At 36.6% G+C, this 23,855-nt stretch overlaps 1 protein-coding gene across 2 annotated transcripts in view; it reads right to left on the reverse strand.

Annotated features, from left to right (window-relative positions):
* BTBD9 (BTB domain containing 9) overlaps positions 1-23,855 on the reverse strand; it is a 467,705-nt gene that overhangs the window by 420,550 nt on the left and 23,300 nt on the right. The window contains exons 2-5 of one of the 2 annotated variants that reach the window (XM_039467447.2): positions 23,571-23,746; positions 8,420-8,631; positions 4,687-5,050; positions 3,315-3,579 (exon numbers count right to left, since the gene is read on the reverse strand). In XM_039467447.2, coding sequence (XP_039323381.1) covers positions 3,315-3,579; positions 4,687-5,050; positions 8,420-8,631; positions 23,571-23,645 — 916 coding nt within the window. In that variant the 5' untranslated portion in view covers positions 23,646-23,746. The remainder of the gene's footprint in view (positions 1-3,314; positions 3,580-4,686; positions 5,051-8,419; positions 8,632-23,570; positions 23,747-23,855) is intronic. The other variant, XM_074397992.1, reaches the window with a different exon arrangement.

Raw genomic sequence — 23,855 nt, forward strand, 5'->3', positions numbered from 1 at the left:
AGTTCTCCCTTTCACAACTAATCTCATGAGTTTCTTATAACCCAGATACCACCCTTATACTGACCAGTTGATCATTCCAAGCTACCAGTAACCATGTAAAATGTCCAAAACAAATCCTCACTCCTGCAAACATGTTCCAAGATTGTCCCTATAGTGAATCCAGTACTAGGGCCTTTTCAGCACTTCAAATCAAATCTAGGGCAAGTGAGGGAAAGGAACTTATATAAGACAGGATCCAACATGAGAATTTGAAAAGCCTAACACTAATTACTCATCTTACTACCTCTTCACTTGCCATCCTCCCACACTTTATCCAAAGCTGACCCTTAACTCATACCATTCTCTAGCACCTCTGATTTCTTTCTGGACTCTCCCAGCCTGATCTCTCTAGGTACCATACTATTTTTTTACTACCTTTCAATCCAATTCACAAATCAGAGAGACAGTATGTTATCTCTATTACGTTTCCAAACATCCATGGCCTAATTCCCTGGAAGCCATTCTTCTGTCCCAATTACTTACCAACTAATCACAATTTAGATACAAAAGTTGTCTCTGAATTTTCTTGACCTCCCCATCATGAGACCACTGACCACTGAATCCATATGAAAGCTCTGTCCTCTGGCTGTCCTCTTTAACTCTCTTCAGTCCCAAATGCCTTCCGACTTCCTTATCTACCTTAAGTCCCCTAGCTATAGGTTTTCTCCAAGTCTCAGACTTAGATTTTTACTTCTTTCTCTATAATCTAACTCAGGTTTCAACTCTTTTATCACCAGATCTGACTGCTTCCTAAACAGTAATGTGTTTCTACTTTGTATTAGACATTTCTCCCTGCATTCATTCCCTAAGCATTCACCAAGTACCCGTTATATGCTAGTAAGTGTGTTAAATGTTGAGGATACAGAAATCAATAAGGCCTACAAAGATCACCTCTGCCTTCAAGGATCAAAGACAAGTAAACAAAAATGTTTAAAATAATGTGATCAATGTGGTAATTCTCACACAGTTGTACAGAGAAAAGAAAAAAAAACCATCAAAATGATATATGGTAACAACGGTTTCCTATAGGGAGCTTATACACATTATTTGCACACATTATTTCAATTAAGTCTCATAACAATACTAGGAGATATAAAATAAAAGGTAAAACTCTTTAAATAATTTAATACCAGATCATACAACTAGTGACTAATTCCGGATTTGAGGTCAAATGTGTCTGAGCCAAAACTTATGTTTTTTCTTCTATAATCAGTGAAAAGAAATCTACACCTGATAAGTCAGGAGAGAGGTCTGTTAAGGACATCTATTTAAGATCAATAAGTATTTCCAGAGAGTGTTCAAAGGCATAGTCAAGAACAGAACACTCAGGAAAATGACTAGCACAGGACAGAACGTACAACTTGCATGTCCCCAAAACCCTCAGACTCAATCTAAAACAAGTTCAGCATCTTCTTCAAAGAAGTACTGTACTTCATTACTAAGACACACTTGGTGATCAATTTTTTTAAATTTCTGAAATTCCGATGTAGACAATATAGTGCGTAACGGTTAATTGGCAATATTGTTTCTTTCCTTAGTGGAACATAAGATAATGGTGCCTGAGAATTTCTGACTTCTTAGATGTGATGACAAATGGTAACTCTCTCCTAAATTTAATTCCCAAATTTAAATCACTTGAATCACCAAGTTCTATTTTTTTCCATAATATTCATTCTAATCATCCATTATTTTCAATTTCCCTGCCACCAATCTGGTTTAAGGTAGTATCAATTGTGCACAGATTAAATACCCTCCTCACTGGCCTCCCTGAATCAGTTTCCCCCTACCTATTCTAAATCCTCAAATACAGCACTATGAATCAGTTTTTCAAAAACACCACTGTATGCATACCACTCTTCCTCTCTCAAACTGGTTCCACACTGCATATAAGGGAGATTCCAATCTAGTTTCAAAGACTTCCATAAACTAGCCTAAGCTGACCTTCACATAGTTTCTCTGCTATTAATCAATAAAAGCCTTCTACTCTAATCAAGCTCTTCTATTTATGGTCTCTTCAAATACTCTAACCTCTGTCTATTAACTTCATGATTCTTTCCATCTGAAATTCACCCAACTCTTACACTATTTGAATCAAATGTCAAGGCTCAACTCAAGCTTCATGACTTCCATGAAATCTCCCTCAAACATTCCAAGCCATTTCTTCTTCTGAAGTTCTATAACATGTACTCCCTTGAATACTGTTGTATGTAACTTTTCATGGGAGTTTATGTCTTATTTCCACAATGAAATTAAAAGTATCAAAAACAGAGACTATATGTAACAATTATGCAGCATAGTTTAGCAGTTAATTACACAACTTCTGGGGCCAAACTACATAGGTTTGACTCTCATCTCTGCCATCTTTCTGTGTGACCTTGAGCAGTTACTTAATTTCTCTGTTTCAGTTTGTAAGATGGAGTCAATGACAGTATATACCTCAAAAAGTTGTGAGAATTAAATAGTCATGTAGGACCTGTTCTTGATACATACTATGCACTCTGTAAGTGTTAATTGCTATGAATTCATTAATAAGAAAAATTACCACTTAAGTGGTGGTAAGTACTGGAAATACTATGTAAGTGTTAGCTATTATGCAGACAAAAGCTATTATACAAATGTCATACAGACATTCTGAATATTAAGTATGATGCAGAGATACTCAGAGGTAGAATCCCTTAGCTCTGGAAATCAATATTTATAAGCCAGACTCAAAAAATAGCCAAGCATAGTGGCAGGCACCTGTAATCCCAGCTACTTGGGAGGCTGAGGCAGGAGAATTGCTTGAACCTGGAGGCATAGGTTGCAGTGAGCCAAGATTGTGCCATTGCACTCCAGCCTGGGTAACAAGAGTGAAACTCCGTCTCAAAAAAAAAAAAAAAAGAATCTCCATGTTCATGGTACCCAAAATAATAAGTACACATCATGTACTCAGTATTTACTTGATGGAGGAAGGAAGAAAACGTCTTAACATGAGAAGCAGCTTTTTAGGAAAGTGTCTATATCTATTTCTGACATTCTGGGGGAGCAGTTGAGAAATCTGTCCAGAAATGGAAAGAAATATCTATTTTAGGGTCTACAAAGGCTAATCAATCTCAGGAGGAATTGACAGGAAAATGACAGGGAAAGACATTCCACCGGAAGCAAAGCTAGCTGTTTATAAATGTACATATTTCATGAACACCTGCATTATACAGTTCTGTAGTAGCTGTGTAGTTGTGAATGGTATAACAGGCACATAAAGTTTCTTGGTGAGTTTAGGATAGAAAGGTACTTACTGAGCATGCCTCTGTAATTGAGGTCCATATCCCGGCTCTCAGATCGCACTTTAATGGCATCCAGAATGGCATCAGGAGACAACAGTCCCGAAGGCCTCACAACATTCAGAAGTTCAGTGAGGCTCATGAGAGGTAAACGCACAGCCTGCATGATTTCAGCATGATTCTCCTTTGAATTGTGCTTACACCAGTTCAGTAAGGCTAGGAAAATATCTTTTTCAGGAGCTGCAAATGAATCTCTTAACACGATGTTTAAAAGTGCTGTCTGAAAAGGATAGAAAGGGAAAACTCCAGTCATATGAAGTTCAACCATTGCATGATCCATCAGTAAAAGCTTACAGAACAAATATAACTTATGTTTAGCCAATTAACTCTGTTTGACCCTCTTCTTCCCTTATGCTTTGTGCCACATATTCTCCTGCTCATGATGGCTGTGTAAATAACAAGGATGGCAGCACCTTTCTTTTATGCTCAGGTATCTTGTACCGCTACAACAAACATCTAGTCTTTCCAAACACATCTGCATCCATCTTTTTTAAAGCAGCAAAAAAGAAAAGTGCCAAAGTGAAAAGCTGTCAATACATATAGATTCTTCAAGAAAGTGTACATTGTTAAGTTAGAAAGATACATCTGGCATTTACAATTCAAAGTGTTTTGTTTTAGTGTTACTTCACTACCACATTTTTGGCTCTCAGATCTCCAAACTGACCGCCAGCAACAATGGTGCAACCCTCAAAGATCATTGTCTTTAAAAATCAAGTAGAAAAAAAGAAATAGGATAATACAAATCTTAATTTACACTCAAATCAGAATATGTAGCTTTTCAATAGGTTTTCTCGTTAGAAATATCCAGGTTCTAGAAGGAACACAAGAGAAATGGAGAGATGATCACTACCCAGAGTTCAAAGGAAGATTTGAGCAAAACCGTTTTGCTCTAGCTAAATTTTACTCTAGCTGAATTTTAAGCCAGCAAAAAAAGCAGTGACTTAAAGACCTCTTTTATGAATTTGCCTGCTTGCTCTAAGGAAGTATCAGTCACACTCTCTGTCAGAGAAAAACAAAACCAAGAGGTAGTATGCAATACCACAAAGGATCCTATTTGGTTGTCACTACACTGAAAACAACTACTCAGCAGCACAGTCTCTTTTACACATAAAACTTACCAGAACCTTAAAAGAAAACACAAACAACCAGCCTCTCTCTTTTATGATCTAGAGTCCCAGTAGCTGGAGGCAAGTGACTAGACCAGATAACCTCTTTGATACCAATGCTTTTTATTTTTTTATGCTTAGTCCATTTCTATACTTCTGCTTTATAGGTATAAATAAAACAATGCATGCGTATAAATTACCTGTAGACAAATGACACACACCTTAGAAAGAGAGAGGAAACCTTCACTTGAGAGCACCTCCTGAGCATTCCTGTCCATAAACATGCAGCACATACAAGTTAACTTGGGAAGTGAGTACAGACTGGCAACATCAAAAGTCATACAGACATTCTGAATGTTAAGTATGGTGCAGAGATACTCAGAAGTAGAATCCTCTAGCTCTGGAAATCCATATTTATGAGCCAGGCTTAAAAAGTCCAGCAGCACCTCCTCCCTCTCATCAGTCAGCGTTGCCCGCCCTGTGTAGATATACTTGAGGAGCATTGTGAATGCTTCTGCAGTGGTGTCTTGGAGAGGAATTTCTGCTTCAGGCTGAGACTCTCGCATTCCGCCATACAATAATGCTCTGCACATCAGGGAAGAAACACATGAAGAAACCTTCAAATAGGATTTGCTACAAAATACTGGAAATAACAGTTATCGACATTATGCAAATATAAATTTGTTTAATGACACAAAGATCTAAATGAAAAAATGCAAAGTAATCATACAAAATGGTTCTTTAAAGGAAGCAAGAGGAATGATTTTAAAACTATCTGAATTAATTCTATAAACCACTAAAATATTCTGAAATTTTTTCTGAGGTACTCTGAAACCTCAAGATATGTGATAGGTATTAAATAGAAAGATGAGTGTAATCTTTTGAGAGGCACAATGAAGTTGATAAAAAGATGTTAAAGATCAATAAGGCAATTTAAAAAGTAAAACTCTATAGGAAAAGATATAACCAGATAAAGATGAACACTAATATGATGTCATTCTCCCCTGTAAGACTGGCAGAAATTAAAAGGTGTGTTAGTATCAGTGCTGCAAAAGCAATGGAAAAACAGGTTGAACAGGCTGTTTGATGCACTGCTTTTACAGTAAAAATGTGCAGGCCTTTATGGAAAGTAATTTAGTAGCATATAGTCAAACCTAAAATGTGCATACCCTTCAACTCAGTAATCTCTCTTTTAGGACTCATTTCTAAAGAAATAATACAGTAAAAAAAAATGTGTAAGAATGCACACCGAAACACAGGAAGAAATCTAAATGTCCATCAACAGCAACATGGTTTTAAAAAAAAAAACTGTGATATACACATTCTATACAGGCTTTAGAAAGATCAAGGGAGATCAACAGGTACTGTTTTGAAAAGATGTCCAGGATATGGTAGTTGAATAAGTAAAATCTCAGATCCATATGTACTGCATGAAAAAAGTATATAACCACATATTTACATGTTTATGCACATATGTCTACACAGATATTTCTTTAAATCAGATCAGAGGAAATCAGATTGGATTCAAAGTTTTTTTTAAATCAGAGGAAATTCATATTAAACTGTTAACATCATTTTTCTCTGCAAAATGGTATTAGATGGCGGGGAAAAAAAGACTTTCATTTGTTACTTTATAAATTAAAAATGAAATTACTGATAGGATTAGGGTGATTTTTAATTTTTTTCCTTTCAGATTAAACAAAAAGCCCTACATTATTGCTTATCTAAAAAAAATGAAAACTAGACAATTCAGTTAGGTAATGAATTTGAATTTCTACCTCTATTATCGCTTCTCGGCCTTTTGGCTAAGATCAAGTGTTGAATTTCTACCTCTATTAATCAAGCAGGAATAATATGAACCAGTTAAACTTCCAACCTATCAGGAAAGAAAGGAGGAACAGGATAAGGGAGAAGTGCAGAAAAGGGAGGGAAGAATACAGAATGAGAAAGAAAAGATGCAAAAGTGACAGGAAGAGACTGGAAGCAAGAAAGAGATTCTCTCTGTTCCTAAAATTCTCAGAGTAGGACTAGCATTTCAAGGTTACCTATCTGGAACTTGTCCCACACTACGCAAGGACCTAGCATTCTTGCTTGCCCTAGGAAAATAGCTGAAACCATCCAGCAAAGATTAATGAATATTCTGAGCACACCTCTTCACTGGGTTATACTCTGCCTAAAAATACCCTTGAGGGTTTCCATTAATCCAGAGAGCATCCAACCATTACTCTAAAATTACCAAATTAAATAACTTCTCCTTTTTGGGGAGACCTCAACAAGTCTTAACTCCAGTCCTGTATGATCTGTAGTATTTATCTGGATTCTCAATGCTTTAAAAGTGGTTTTGATGAGGCTCCCTTGGAACAATAAATATGAACCCCCAAGACAAGCACAGAGGTTCGATGTTTACTATGAAAAGTTTCCTCTTACACGGTTCCTTATCTGGGAATTGATAGGCTAACATGACAGTACTTAGGCGTCTTCTGACAGCTGACAGTTAACATTCTTTTGCATATGAATACTGTCAGCAATGAGTTTAGCTCTAAGGTAGACTTAGAGGTAGAACTTAGCTCTAAGGTAGTCTAAGGAAGACTCTGAGCTTAGCTTAGTGAGCCAGCAAATATTACAAAGCTTAAATATCTACAAAGACATCAAGAACAAGGTCAGTAAGTGGGGTTAGTATATTCCATTCACTCAATATGATCTTCAACTTTCTAAAATATATATATTTGAGTAAAAGAAACTCAAGAATATACTAATCACCTAAACGATACCCACATAGAGTTGTTTCAAATTATTTTTGAAAGAGGGCAAGGTATACAGTATTAATAAATAATAAACACAGGCTGAGAAGTTCTGACTTAATAAAAAGCGGACTCTTGTAAAACACTTTAATAATAATGACTGGACCAAACATTTTAAAAGGGAAATAAACACAAAAGGAAAAGTGTGCAAAGGACAGAGGCTGGTAAGAAATAATGGCGAGACCAAGGTCAGATGCCTTGGTAGAGTTGACCACTAGGAAGAAGAGGAGAGTGTTAGAAGTTTTAACAGACTCCTCATTTTTCTAAGCCCCCGGTTTCACCTACAGTGGCATTTTACATGTATAAGATAAGAAGTTTATGAAAAACCACAGGAGCTCTATCTATAGAGTAAATATTTCCAGAAGACACACTTTACCACAACATGTCTGACTCTAGGTGTTGCTGTCTTTCTTAATTCTGATTATAAAAGCCAGACCGTGGTTATCACTAGAAGGTAACTGAAATGTTCTCTAAGCCAATGGCATCTCCATTTCAGGAACCAAGTTTCCCAGATAAATCTCTAACTCTGTGGACCATCTTTGTCCTTACGAATAGAAAAAGATCCATTATCAAGCATAAATTATAACTCCGTAATTCAGTGATGACTCACTGTTGATAAATATTAAAATGCAGAGTAGTTAAAGATCAGCTTAAGATTTATAACCCTGGAAATTAAGGACTCAAGTAACAAACAATAGCTGCATATAAGTACACCTCTTAGACCTGCTGGATTACTAACAGGTCCTAGACCTCAGCAGTCTCAAACCAAGCGGGTATATGTGCCCATTAGCAGGTCCAGAGGTCAGTCTACCTATACAAAAAGAAGCTTAAGTCCCATCAGCCATCTACTGTGAGGAGAAGGTGAGGACAACAAAGACTCAGCCTGAGAAACATTCTTGAGACCTTGAAAAATGGTTGATTGGGCACTATCTGGCCTGGGAAACCTTCCAACCCTTTAGTTTTAAGATGGCTCCTAAAGGAAAAGGCCATTCTCAAAAAATAACAAAGTCTACAAAGATGAAATCTTTATAGATATTCTATTGAGGGATGCAAGAATTTGTCATCATGCTTGGTTACATATTTTTCACAGAGCAGAATATACGAGTGTTTTCTACAGGTGAACTGAATTTTCAAAAACGTATTACACACTTACCGAAAATATTGGCACCTGGCTGCTAAAATCACCCTGTGGGCAGGAAAACGTTTCTTTTCCACGACAAATGTGACGTCGCCATATTCTTCCCCAATCAACAAGGCACCAATATGTTCAGACAAAATGTGCACATGATCAATTTCCCCCACTGCAGTAAAGGGGCGAAGAGGGTGGCTGTTACTCATCTTGTGGAATAGACGATAGTCGTTGATCTATCATATAAAGAAGGAATGAGGGTTAGTGGGGGGAGGGGAGTAAACTTAGAAAATCACATACCATAAACAAAGCTAAGTAAAATTTTAAAGTGCTTAGAAAAATTCACATGAGAGAGAGTTAATCAGTGGTATCTTTATTAACTCATTTATTCTAAGAAGCAATTCGGCCTGCTTCCCTTAAATGTACTCCCTTCATTGTCTTATCACGCTAGGAAAGCAAAAATGCCAGGGTCTCCAAACACTAACAGCACTTGGCGCCACCACAGTCTAGAAAACTGAGCCCAAACACAGGTCCCATATTCCTTACAGTACCTCAGGAAAAGAAAAATCAACAAGCAGAATAACTTCTCTTTTACATAGATATATTGAGTAAGGTTGGGTACAATTATACCCAATAGAAAAGTCATTCAGGCACAGATCTAGGCCTAAATTACAAACAGAATACATGAAATAATGAGATTTCAAATAAGAAGCTTTGGTCTGAAACCATCTCAAATATTTTATTTTAAAAAATAACAATCTTCTGGAGTCACAAAAATAACTTGACATTTATTAATGTACATTTGCAGTAGCTTCTCACATTTAACAAAAGAATAACTCCAACATTTTTCTCAAGACTGTAGCTTCTATTCCAAACTTGTTGCTCTGATGATCAGGCTGCCAGTGTTTACCAGCACATCATTACATTTTGTCTCATTTACAGGCACCTTCCTTGCTTTTGTATTCAATGCCTTTCTACAAAAGTATCTGAAAATCAAAGGGCTAAAACATTATTAACAGCTTTACATGTAAGAAGGGGTAGAGTATATTCTTAGAAAGCTAAAAATGTTTATATTTTTTAATACTGAGTGTACTTGCAGGTACTGTTTAAAAAAAAAAAAAAAAAAAAGTTGGCCAGGAGCAGTGGCTCACGCCTGTAATCCCAGCACTCTGGGAGGCTGAGGCGGGTGGATCACAAGGTCAGGAGATCGAGACTATCCTGGCTAACATAGTGAAACCCCATCTCTACTAAAAATGCAAAAATGAACTGGGTCTGGTGGCGTGCACCTGTAGTCCCAGCTACTTAGGAAGCTGAGGCAGGAGAACCACTTGAACCTGGGAGACGGAGGCTGTAGTGAGCAGAGATCGCACCACTGCACTCCAGCCTGGCGACAAGAGTGAGATTCCGCCTCAAAAAACAGGTTGGTCTTGCTCTGTTTGCTCTGTTGCCCAGGCTGTAGTGCAGTGGTGCAATCACTGCTCACTGTAACCTTGAACTCCTCAGCTCAAGTGATCCTCTCACTCAACCCACCAAATAGGTAGGACTAAAAGGTGCGTGCCATCATGGCCAGCTAATTGAAGGTACTGCTTTGATAAGTGTAAGTAAGAGACAAGTATGTCAGAGCCTTGGCTAGTATTCATATGCCCCAGGTGAAGAGGTGGCTGATAGCTCAGAGGTAGCCAGCTACTCCTCTGCTGCATCTGAGACTAGAGAAAGTGAGCCAGATATGTTTCTTCTACTAGACCTCCACATCTTTTTTAACTCTCCACTTGAGCCACAATTAAAGGTTGAACAGCTCCTAATCTTTAATCTTCCACATTCAGTTCCATTATTAGCAAGGTGTGTGCAAAATGGTCTTTTTCTCCTGTGACTACAACGGAAGATCTTCATGGACCAGGTTCCAAATCCACCTGCTTCGGTTAACCTGCTACCATACACCGACCCTCAAAAGAGGGAGCAACAGCAGTGATGCAGAAGAACATGGAAAATGAGCTAGGCAAGAAGACACCTGCCCCAGGTAAGTGAGCAAAATCCTGATTATCTACAGTAGGAGTATCAGAGAACTAGCAGTATAATCCCCTAACTGCCAAGGTAAATCCCATTCCCTCAACTGCAGCCTTCATTTGAAAGCCCTAACAACAGAATGATCTCTAGTCACTTGTGTATGAAAGACCAAATTCAGCTTAAGAGAATCTATTTGAGAGTATGAGCAAGTAATGTGTGACACAATAGTCTTAATGTGTATATACAACAACAGTGTAATACAGGGGTTGGCAAACTTTCTATAAAGGGTCAGATAGTACATAAAGCTTTGCAGTTTATACAGTCTATGTCAAATGATTCAGCTCTATGGTAGGAGCCTAAAGGCAGCCATAGACAATATGAAAATGAATAAACAATGGCTATGTCCAGTAAAACTATTTCTAGAAAAGATCTAGATTAGACTCACAGGTCATAGTTTGCTAACACCTGGTATAACCTGTGATCAAGGACTGACCTCAAGGACTGACTGTACTTTAGGCAAACAATCAGACTGGAAATTTTGTTTGTTTTTTTGCTGGGTTACCCAATTGATGTTTCTATAATCATTTCCTATGTTGGTCAGGAAATTCAGAAAGCTACTGGTACCTGACGTCAAAAACTCATTCCTCTTCAGTACAAACTCTCACATCACTATCCAACATTTCAATGATTGTGCATGACTCTAAACAAAACACTTTCTGTATATACCCAGTAAATATATTCTCTGGCATAATACTTTAATATTTTATCCATGTCATGGCTAATACTCAAATTACTTACTAAATGACTCTTGATGAACAATGATTTTTTGGTTAACCAGTTCAGAAGGGAAATTTATAATTCTTAAACTGATATATCATAAACAATATTATATATGTATGCATCTACCACAATAAGGTCTCCAGATTTTTACTTCTCAATATATCTAATTTCATTTTATTTTAATTACGTTTTTCCAAATGGAGACATGAAACTGTTTCGTGTACAGAAAATAGCCACTTAAGATAAAATAAACACAATTTTATTGGCATATAGAATTTTAATTAGACTAGTAATTCTCAATAAGTTTGCCAAATATTGGAATCACATGAGGAGCTTTTAAAAAAAAAAAAAAAAAAAGATGCTTGAGTCCCACTCCTCAGAGACTCATATTTAACTAGTCTAGAATGGGGCTGAGGCACTGGAATCACCATTCTGAAGTGCTTCAACTAAGCAACTCAGAAAAATAGCCACTGATTTAGACTCCTATTGTTGTAGGTTTCCATCTCTTGTTCAGGTGTGCAAGTATACAAAAAAAAAAAAAAAAACCCACAGAAAAAAATTCTTTTAGGATATAATTTAATTTGAATCTTACTGCAAAGATGCAAATGGTACTAACAAAGTTACCAATACCACAACTTTATACAGAAATTGAGTATTTTTTTTCACCAATGGGACAGTTTATCTACAAAGTGATAGTTCCAGTCTACCTATATGTATTTTTAAAAGTATGCCTGCTAGGCACAGTAGCCCACTTCTGTAATCGCAGCACTTTGGGAGGCTAAGATGCGAAGATTGTTTGATGCCAGGAGTTCAGGACCCCGTCTCCACAAAAAAATTTAAAAATTAGCCAGGCATGGCGGCATGAGGCTGTAACCTTAGCTAACTGGGAGGCTGAGTCAGGAGGATTACTTGAGCCCAGGAGTTAAAGGTTGCAGTAAGCTGTGATTGTGCCACTGCACTCCATACTGGGCAACAGGGCAAGACCATGTCTCAAAAAAGAAAAAGAAAAGAAAGAAAAGAAAAGAAAACCATATTAAAGTTAAATGGATTAGGAAACAAAGAGGCAAAATAATCAATATTTGCAGATAATGACTGCTGACATGAAAAATCCATGAGAATCAACTGAAAAGAATATTAGAGAAAATAAGAGCGGTTCACTAACGTGACCACATAAAATAATTATATGAAAATATATAGCATTCTTCCATGCCAAAAACCAGCCAGAAAATATTAGTAAAAAGATCTGCAATTTGTAACTGTAAAACATATGTAATACATAGCAATAACTTCATAGGACATGTAAGGAAATCATAAAACTCTACTGAAAGATTTAAGAAAAATACAGAGACATATAAGTTGTTTGGGGACAGAATGATCCAATATGATGAAGAGATCCATATTTTCAACTTACCAAGGGTTTATCAGGATGTAACCGTATTTTAAGTCTAGGAGCATCATTTATATAAATGTAGCATTTCAGTTGAATGGGAGAAAATATGAATTTTTTGAATAAAAGGTATTGGCTAGCCATTTGGAAAAAAGTAAGCTGAATATTCACATTAAAGTACAAAATGAAATATATATGGATGTTAGCTTCAGCACTTTCTGTAACAGGAAAAAAAAAAAAAAAAAAAAAAAAAAACTGGAAAAAAACCCTGGAGGCTCATTTAAAGAGAATTGGTTAAATGAATAAATGGTACATCTATATAATGAAATATATATGATTTAAAAAGAATAAAGTTAGATACTAATGAACTGAAAAAAATCTTAGGTATGTGCATTTACATGCAAAAGACAAAACAATAGTAAAATATTTTGTTTAAAAAAAACACTGAAAATGCAAGAATATACATCAAATTATTAACCAAGGGTTAACTAGATTGGGGCTGTGGAAAAATTTTACATAGTGTGCTACATACTTCTGTAATGTTTACAAATTTTAAAGTGTTTATTTGTAGTAAAACTGTAAACAAATATTTCAGTAAGTTTAGCCACTAAAATTACAAAATAAATTGGTTTGCGTATGAGATAACAAGTGTTTGGATTTGCCACAACCAATAGAACCTGATTTAGTGACTAAGACAGAAATGGCAAGCAGAGGGACTATATATTATCTGCACAGAGAAAAATTAATTAACAACTTGAAGGCAAGGACACAGAGTTCATTACACTAAAACCAACAAGGAAAAAAAAGTTCGTTATACTAAGACAGGTAAATCAGAAACCTGGGCAGCATGGTCTACTAGGACACTCCATCTGACATATGCCAACTCAAGATCTTCACCTAAGAGAGTTTCAGTGTGACTTTTTCTAGACATAAGGCAGATTTTCTCAGATGCAAAATGTTCTTTGATTTGCTCCTACTGACTGACAGTCCTGAAGTCTAAACTTGTTATCCTCACAGCAGAAGGCAAGGGTAATCTATTCACTCAAACTGTTCCTTCAAGGTGGGGGGAAGAACAGTAGAAAGGTAGGGGGACGAGGGACTTACACTGAGAGGACATGAGTATCTCAACCAGTAAATCCTGCCTTTCATGGTACCATATACAATTATTAGTTTTGGATTCTGGGACCTCATATGAATTTATTTATTAGGGATGGTGGTATAGAAACTATATTATTTTTTTGTCTAGTTAACTTTCATGAATTCAAATGCATTAAAAATCAAAAATGACTAAAGCAGCAATACTAAAATCCTGAGGGTTATTGCCTGCTTATTATGCAGTAAGAAACCAACACTCATTTGTTCTAACCAAAATAATAAACAAAGTCCATCAGTAAACTGAGAGTACCATATGTAGTACATAATGCTATAATGTTATAATTGCCCCTCACAGGGGAAAAAAACAAGTTCACCCAAACATAATTTCTTTACTTAAAGCTCACTTATCTGTTTACAAACTTTACTTTAACCAGGGCTAACTACATTTTTTAGAATTAAAGTTTATTCTCCAGTGTTTAATAAGGAAATAGTCAAAGAGCAAAGTTCCGCAAGGCGGAAACACTAAAGAGTCCTTGAACACTGCATGAATCTCCCCTGGGAAGCCCTCTCTGCCCGGTGTATTTCCTAACTGAAAAGCCTTTATGGGAAAAAAGACCTTCTGCTCTTTAATTGCAAAATATAAATGATCTTTCTCTTGAGGAAAGAGATGGCATTTACAAGCATATGGTTTAGCAATTTCTTTCTGCTCTTGGTACCCATGTGGTGTGTAATTTGAAGTAGTATTCCTTAAACTTCAAATTAATATCGCTTGGGGAGATAAATGATGTCCTGTCTGCATCTTAAACACTCTCCCCGTCAAAAAAAAAAACCACATTCTACTTCTCACAGGAAGGGTACTTCACTTCTTTTGATATATACTCCGCCCTTGTCATCCAAAAGTCTAAGGAAACAAGTGAAGACTGACCATACTGCTAGAAGTAACCTTGGCTCTGATATTTTGCAAACCAATTCGAAACCTTGCAGAAGAGAATGATCATTCAGTAAAGTGCTACAGTAAGGACATGACTGGAGTTCACATGATAGGATTCCTGACATATCTTTTTCTCTGGGAAAGACTGAGTGTCCAGTTCAGCTCCAAAGTCTTGTCATTCTATAATTTTATGTTTGTAAATAAATCTTCATAGATATGCTCAGGTTTGACCACTAAAGAATTGAATCATAAAAAATATTTCACAAGATTATTTTATTAAGCATGCATGTAATTCCAATTACCTACCACATTGATTCTCCACTTCTTTGCCAATGGACAAACTAGTTTCTGAATATGTATATAATTCATTCAATAAAAGACTTATTAAGCTCTCTCTACAATATAGGCTTAGTGCTAGGTGACAGAAAGGCAAAGATTAATGAAAGTCTCTACCTTTGAAGAACTCATTGTCTACTAAAGAAAGTAGGACTAGATAACAAATAATGTAAATTCTAAAACTCGTAGGCCAGGCCATGATTTTACGAGATTTGGAAAGTCAAATACTTCCATAAGTACCATCCCAAAACAACCACAAAGATGCTAACTAGAATATTAAATGAACAGGAACTCAGAAAATTACCAATTATATTCTTATATGAGAGTAAGGGTTAATATTCAAATAATTGGCTACATGCTCTCCAAAGAGGGCTGCTCATATTCCAGGGAGATTGCAATACAAACCACAGGAATTTAGAAAGAAAACATTAACACTTATATTGATGTGTTTGTATGTATGTATTTCAGAGATGAGGTCATGCTATGTTGCCCAGGCTAGACTCCTAGGCTCAAGTTCTCTTCCTGCCTTAGCCTTTCAAGTAGGTGGGACTACAGGTGCACACAACCATGCCTGGGATGATATTAATTGTTAACCTAGAAAAATGAGAATAAAAATTAGCTTTGCTAATTCTTTTTTTTCCTCCTTCTTTTTTTTGAGAGGGAATCTTGCTCTGTCACCCAGGCTGGATTGCAGTGGTGTGATCTCAGCTCACTACAACCTCCGTTCTCCTGCCTCAGCCTCCCAGGTAGCTGGGATTACAGGCACACACCACTATGCCTGGTTAATTTTTGTATTTTTAGTAGAGACGAGGTTTCACCATGTTGGCCAGGCTGGTCTCGAACTCCGGACCTCAGGTGATCGGCCCACCTTGGCCTCCCAAAGTGCTTGGGATTACAAGTGTGAGCTACCACACTCAGCCAGCTTTACTAATTCTTAATAAACGGATAGTACTGCCTCACTCTCACAATCTACATGTGAAAAACAGTCATTTATGTCATAAATAGGTGACTTGAGAAAAGAGTGGGAATTCCTTAAAGAGGCAGGGCTAAAAGTAGTGCATGGGAAGTATTAAGTTAACATGTGCTTGCTTAAATGAATTTTCTAAATGTTATCTGGTTTTAATAAATTCTTTCTCACAAAACGGCAAGTGAATTATAAAAAGGTTTCCACAGTCTGGGCAACACAACAAGATCCTTTCTCTACAAAACTTTTTGTTTTGAAATTAGCCTGGCATGATGGTGCAGACATGTGGTCCCAGCTACTAGGGAGCTGAAGAAGGAGGATTGATTGAGCCCAAGAAGTTGAGGCAGCAGTGAGCCATGTTCATGCCACTACACTCCAGCATGGTTGACAGAACAAGACCCTGTGTGATGGTTAATACTGTCAACTTGATTGGATTGAAAGATGCAAAGTATTGTTCCTGGGTGTGTTTGGAAGCGTGTTGCCAAAGGAGATTAACATTTGAGTCAGTGGACTGAGAGGCAGACCTACCCTCAATCTGGGTGGACACCATCTAATCAGCTGCCAGCATAAAAGCAGGAATGCAAACAGCCAACTTGCTGAGTCTTCTGGCCTCCATCTTTCTCCCACGCTGGATACTTCCTGCCCTTGAACATCAGACCCCAAGTTCATCAGGTTTTGTACTCTTGAACCTACACCAGTGGTTTGCCAGGGACTCTCCAGCCTTTGGCCACAGACTAAAGGCTGCAGTCAGGTTCCCTACTTTTGAAGTTTTGAGACTCGGACTGGCTTCCTTGCTCCTCAGCTTGCAGACGGTCTAATGTGGAACTTTACCTTGTGATCTTGTGGGTCAATATTCCCTAATAACGCCCCTTCATAAATACATCTATCCTATTAGCCCTGTCCCTCTAGAGAACTCTAATGCACCCTATCTTAAAAAATGAAAAAGGTTCCCACAGCGAAACCAATGATTGAAGGTAACATTGTCAACATAAGCAAATAATAAGAAAATGGCCAATATGACAACTTTACTACTTACCAGTAGTAAAGATTTTATAAGAAAGTGACACTTGATTATTTTAAATGATTAAATAAACCATTTGAAACATTCAATGTAATTAACAATGAACTTCCACACAAAAAGTGTTCAAATATTTCTTGAATAAATATATATTTGTTGGAAGTTTTAATCTGAAAACAAGCTTAAAACAAAATTAGAATCTGGTAACAAATGGACCGTTTTACAGTAGGGACACTGAAAGGACTTCCTATCTAACAATAATGGCTACTATTTATTGAATACTTACAAGCCAGACACTGTCCTAGCATTTTATATATATCATCTTACTTAATATTCAACTTGTCCATACCCAGTAAGTAGCAGATTCAAAAAGGGTTTGTCAAGGTCCTGAACTTAAAAGCCCTTGCTACAGGGAATGTAAGATATCAGAAATGATTCTGACTCTGACTTCTAGATCTGCCAGATAACTCCTCAGAGCAACACTTCTCAAACTTTAACATACCATCTTCAGACCAGGTAAAATATGCCAAGGGTGATAAGAATGAAATGCTATTTTTCACTCCTCTTTGGGAAGATTACATATAGATGTGCCTTGCTAATACAAGGAGAATAATTCATATTGGAACTGCAATATACAATCTAGTTACTTAAAAGTTACAGAATAAGGATACTGTTGATATATATATATATGCATCAATATATACTACAGGGTTAAGTGAACAACCTATAAGAAACTTAAATGAAAACTAAACAGTAATTTATAATGAAAAAATAATTGAAACCAATGAAAAGCTCAACTCAACATACTGATGATATATGCCTTTCTAAAATGTAAAGTAATTCCAACTTATGCATGTTCACAGGTTCACATGTGAAGCTTTGCAAAGCTGCTATGCATTGCACAGTATCCAAACTTCTTAGTAGAAAACTTAAATTAGAATCCTTTAGAAATTGTAATATTATGCTAATGTAGGTTTATGTATGCCACATTTTGCATACTCTTAATGCTTTACTTGATTGGTTATCAGTAAGTTGCTAAAGGATATACATAAATGAAAGACTATGAGATTTCCTGCTATTTGCCAATGTGTTTTGGACCAGTGGCCTTGGGCCATCTTTTGAGAAGTGTTCTTCTGGACTATGAAATGCTCCAGGCTCACTTTGTATAATAACTAACTCTGTGGTGGCTGGGAGAAGCTTCTCCTTTATTATTTATTATTTAATCACAAAATATCAAGACTCCCAAGGCAAAAAAAAAAAGCCCCAATTTATAATTTGCCAAATTATTTTTATTTTCTATTCAATTCAAGCCTTTTTCAGTCTCTCTGGATTCAATCGCTTATTAAAACAACCTTTCCCAAGTAACTGTGGGAAAAAAAAAAATCATTGAAATCAGGTATCTTCCAACAAAATAAATATCAAATGACCCAAATGAGCTTCATCTGCTTTTAAGTCCCCCAAAATCCTGAAGCTTTCTTCTTCTTTCGCTCCAGAAATGATCAAGTGCAAAAACTGATCAGGTTTTCATAATCTAAGTTCTAAATGTTTACCTATAACCTACCTCATTCAGCCACCAAACATTCCCCTGTCTTTTACTTCTCATTTGCTCTAGTATGTGACTCCTTATAAGGCAATCTCCCATAAAATAAGATGACTTTTAGGAATGACAAGACATAGATTGCAACTCTAAGAAGTTGCTATCACTTATGTATTTCAAAGATTATATAACTATCCTTTATGATTTCATACTCTCAGCCTTATTGGTCCCGAGTCACTGAAAACTGCAGGATCTGTATTCTGGGAACAGAAAAATGTATGCACCTAGAGCCAAAAAGCAATGAAAAAGTCATGATGAGTGCAGAGGTTATTAGTTGTAATAATATTTGAAAACAAAAGACAAGCCATTTCTGTTTAATTTCTTCAGCAGCAACTTATGGGTCTGTAATATTCTTGCTCAGATTTAAATTATATGATATTTTCCTAATTAATAAAGGTTATTATAGCATGAACTCCCATTAAAGCAGTGGAATCATCAATTGCAGCAATATAATTTCTTTGTAGCAAAGCTACTGTGAACATTTGCATTACTGTCTGTGTAAAGGAAATTGGCTTTTCATTTGTAGAATGTTGTAAAAATGTTCTACTGTGCATACTTTGACTACTGTTTGTTAAACCTGGTATCTTGGCTATTTTCTGTGGAATTGTAAAATAAAAAAGGATCAACTCAGAAATTTGTACAACATAAAATCTTGATTAATAAGTGTATTTGTGCCATTCTAGAATATAATCCAAAGGAAATGTTCCACAAATTATACTGGTATTTTGCTCTTTTTCCCCCATATAACCTCTTCCCCATTTGTTTTATGAACATTGACTTTATGCCAACTCCAACATAACATTCTCTACTGTGATTTTTTAAAAAGCAGCAGCAGAAGAAAAAGAAATTCAGAAACAAGTATCCCCATGCAGTCTAGGAGTCCAAAATGACAGTTTAGGAGCCAGTTACTGGCTGTCCAAAAATTATAGCCACTGACTGGCTGAACTAGGGGCCACCAAATTGACCAAGAATGCTTCCAAATCCAAATCTATACTGTGTATGTAAGAATAAAGGAATGAACAGGCGCAACTCAAGTCAACAACTTCCATTTTAGGAACAAAAAAGCTTAGGCAAAAAGAGTTTACAGCATGGGCAACAAAGTGAAACCTCATTTCTTCAAAACAAAGAGAAAATATTAGCTAAGCATGGTCACGCACACCTGTGGTCCTAGCTACACCGGAGGCTGAAGCAGGAGGTTCACATGAGCCCTGGAAGTCAAGGCTGCAGTGAGCCATAATCACTCCACTGCACATCATTCCACTGCACCCTAGCCTGGGTGACCAAGCAAGACCTTATCTCAAAAAAAAAAAAAAGAAAGAGTTTAAGTTTAAGAAGTCCATGTCTCTCCTAGTATTAGGGAAATAGACTTTTCCTATAAAACTGTCGGCCTTTCATGTTTCAAACTTAATTTTTCCACCAAACTTCCACAAACCCTCATGAATAAGCAAATTTGTGGCCTGCCTTTTGCCGCCTTCTGTCCACACATACACTTCACCTACAGTGTGGGAGAATAAAATCCAATTAAAAAAAAGAGAGAGAATAATATTTTTTTTCCTTCTGTTTTAGAACAAAAACGCTAAAGGGTAGTAGATGGTTCTTCTGTATTCTATGCACTAATACCCTCAAGACACTAATGAATAATTGATGAGCTTATGATTAGACTGCTCTCCTCAGTTTTGAACAACATTCACGGACCAAATTTAATTCACATCTAATATTGAATTCTCTTTCTTTTGTCATGAATGAAATATGTGTCAAGGCTGATCTCTGTTCCTTAGAATTTCATCACTTGATTCTTTACCTGAAGTCATAATCTTGGTATGTGATCAACTCAGCTAAAGCACCAACTTGGGATGTCACTGACACAAATTCTCATAGCCCATCAAAAGAAGATATTACTGGAACTATGGCTTTGTAATAGAAGCTTACAATATAGGCACCTTAGAAATAAATGTACTGACACAAAAAGAAGAGAACCTATTTACACTTCATATGCAGAATACTTTCTGAAGGTCATTTGTAAAAGAAAAAATAAAATGTGGTTAATAAATTTTTTAAATGTTAGATTTCATTAGCTGAAATGGCATCACACTATTTGATAAACAAAGCCATCAAGTGTAGCAGAAATGCTGTAAAAGACAAATGCCAGCAGAAATGTTGTAACAGACAAATGCCAACTTCTCGGAGTTTATATAAACCAGAAGATTATATTTTACTTGGCTAACAGGAATCAGCTGCTAATGACGAAGTAAGATTCATAAAATACTCCCTTTGCTGTAGCCACGGTAATTCTAAAGTAACCCATACGCCCTGTGGATACAGTGAGGTTTAAATAATTAAAGAAGGTAGCTTTTTAAGGATATTAAATGAAAGATGTTCCATGCAGACAACAAAGCCAGGGGAGGAGATACTCAGTGGCACTAACAGAAAATTTGAGACTGAAAAGGAAGTTTGCTTTGAGTAACAACAGAGAAGAGACAGAAACAAATAAACACTGGGGCAGAACCCTGCAATATAAAATGTGCCTAAACTATGATGTCTTCATAGGAACAAAGATCAGAAATGGAGAAGTCCTCATAGTTCTGTGGGGGTAAGATCTGGGGATATCATTTTAAGCCCCTTAAAAATGGAAAAGGAAGGTTAAGCCACATTCTGTAGTCTTTCAAGCTCTAAAACTGTAGCAAAATCATGTATGTAGGAAACGATGTTCTTGTATACTGTTGTAAGTATAAACTAGTTCCGCTTTTTGGAGGTCAGTTTGGCACAGTCTATCAAAATTGTAAATATACATTTCCTATGGCCCAGTAATTGTGTTTCTAAAAATACATAAGGTTATTAATTACAGCATTGCTTCTAACTGCATAAAGCTGGGGGGACTAAATGTTCATCAATACAGTGAATGGAAAATATATTACAGTGCATCCACACAATATAGCCATCAATAAGAATGGAATAGATCTGTATGTTCTGACTTAAGCCCCAAAGCATGGGTAAATGACATGAGCAAGCAGATCTCAGTACAATAGGATCCTTTTATTTAAATATATGGAATATATGGGAAGATATACGTGTATCTAAATACATGTATGTATATGTACATGCCTGGCATCTAGAAGGTACCTAAATATTTATTAAGTATTAAGTAAGCATACACAAAGAAAAAAGAACTGCAAGTACACACATCATACTATTTACAGCAGTAACCTCCAGAGGGGGAAGTGGGAATGTGGGAAGACAGGGAATGATTGGGAAGTTTTATGATTAAACTTAATGTATTTCTGAAGTGTTTCCTTCTTTTAGAACAAGAATGGATTTCTGTTTTACATAAATGACATTTTGAAAAATTTAAAGTGGTAATTATTAAAGGAGGATCAAAAGGATGCATTTTTTAAAATGCATTTTCTTTTTTTTTTTTTTTTTTTTGAGACGGAGTTTCGCTCCTGTTACCCAGGCTGGAGTGCAATGGCGCAATCTCAGCTCACCGCAACCTCCGCCCCCTGGGTTCAGGCAATTCTCCTGCCTCAGCCTCCTGAGTAGCTGGGATTACAGGCACGCGCCACCACGCCCAGCTAATTTTTTGTATTTTTAGTAGAGACGGGGTTTCACCATGTTGACCAGGATGGTCTCGATCTCTTGACCTTGTGATCCACCCGCCTCGGCCTCCCAAAGTGCTGGGATTACAGGCTTGAGCCACCGAGCCCGGCAAAAATGCATTTTCTTAAAAATACAGATGACCTCCTACTTGTGCCAAGAAACAATGCAATGAGACATGAGCAAACACTGATGCAGATAGAATTCTAGTTAACAAGAGACTCTTGAGAATTAGCTAAATATGTGTCCAAATGCAAATCCTGGAGGGCAGTGACTAGGTCTTTATTCCTGGTGTCCCACAAGGATGAAATAAACAAGTTTGTGACACTACACACAGAAGTGAGACTCCATGTGAGTCTCAAGAGTTGATTATAAAATGTATGTGTCCATCTTAAAAATATCTCTCAACTATTTATCATCAAATATTTTCATTACAAAGTTCACCATTCCCCTCGTATTCAGTGGGTATTTGGTTTCCTCATTTCTACTTTACTCTCTTATCACACTTTTTATGTTTCTCATTTTTTTCTAAATGTATTTAAACTTACAAAACCACTTAATTATCATACCACACCTTTCTCTCAAAGTCTCTAGCGATTACATTAGTTTTTGTTTTTCAACTGTTAAGTTTATAGATACTTTGAGTGGAATGTAAACAAACCTTAACAATGGTATTATCCTGAAAATCAACACCTTAAAATCTCTGACATATCATTATTCAATTTTTCCATTCACAAAAATATAAAACTCATGGTCAGGTGTTTCTAGACAGTGCACACATATGCATTTTCAGAACACAGGAAGGCTAGGGCTCTGTTCTTTCTATACTTCTATGTTAGTTAGTTTAGTTATAATGAGTAGGAATATATGAAAAGCAAGTGTTTAAGAATGGAAGTTCATGAAGTAAATGATTCACATAGCTGACTTTCAAGAATGTCTGCCTTTCAACTAATATTCAAGCCAACAATTGGTAAAGGCCTAGTCCAAGCCAAGCCCAGCCTAGCCACAGTGGAATAAAGAGCAGGTGATACCCCAGATACCAACTAACAAAGTTTATTATCCTGCTCTTGTACTGTAACTTAATAATCATAAGGCAAAAGATAACTATGATTCCTTCTTCAAACACTCCCTCCATGATCAACAAAAGATGACATTCCAAAAACAAATTCTATATAAGCCTTAGAATTCATAAGTCTTTTCCTTAGAAGCAATGTTGCAACATCTGGTGGCCAGCCCACGAATGCCTATTTATTACCAAGGTGACTTAAGGAATGGAATACTGTGGAAATTAACCATGATGAGTAACAATGTGGGGAAATGCAGTCTCAATTTAGAAAGAGAAAAACCTTACTAGCCTCCCTGCAATAAAAGGACAAACTCTTTTCCACTCTCCACACTCTCCTCACCTCCAAATCCCTTCAAGTCTGAGATGAAGGGACCTGGGGGCAGTCACTGTATCAGACTACTCTTACCTTCTTTCCTTTCAACTGCCTCATCTGCTGATTTTCGGCAAGGTTTGTTCTCTCGGGCTCATGATGACTTTTCATCAACTCTCCTGTCCCTTTGGAGCTGCAATGGCCACAATGGTGGCCACTTGCCACACGTGGGTACTAAGCACTGAAATACGGCAAGTCCAAACTGAGATGAGCTGTAAGTGTAAAATACAAATTGTATTTCAGACTTACTTAAAAAATTTTTTTATTGAGTAGTTGACAAAATGGTAATATATTAGGCTTCATGAAATATATTAAATGAAT

The sequence above is a fragment of the Saimiri boliviensis genome, chromosome 4 (genome assembly GCF_048565385.1).
Source record: "Saimiri boliviensis isolate mSaiBol1 chromosome 4, mSaiBol1.pri, whole genome shotgun sequence".
Taxonomy (NCBI): Eukaryota; Metazoa; Chordata; class Mammalia; order Primates; family Cebidae; genus Saimiri; species Saimiri boliviensis.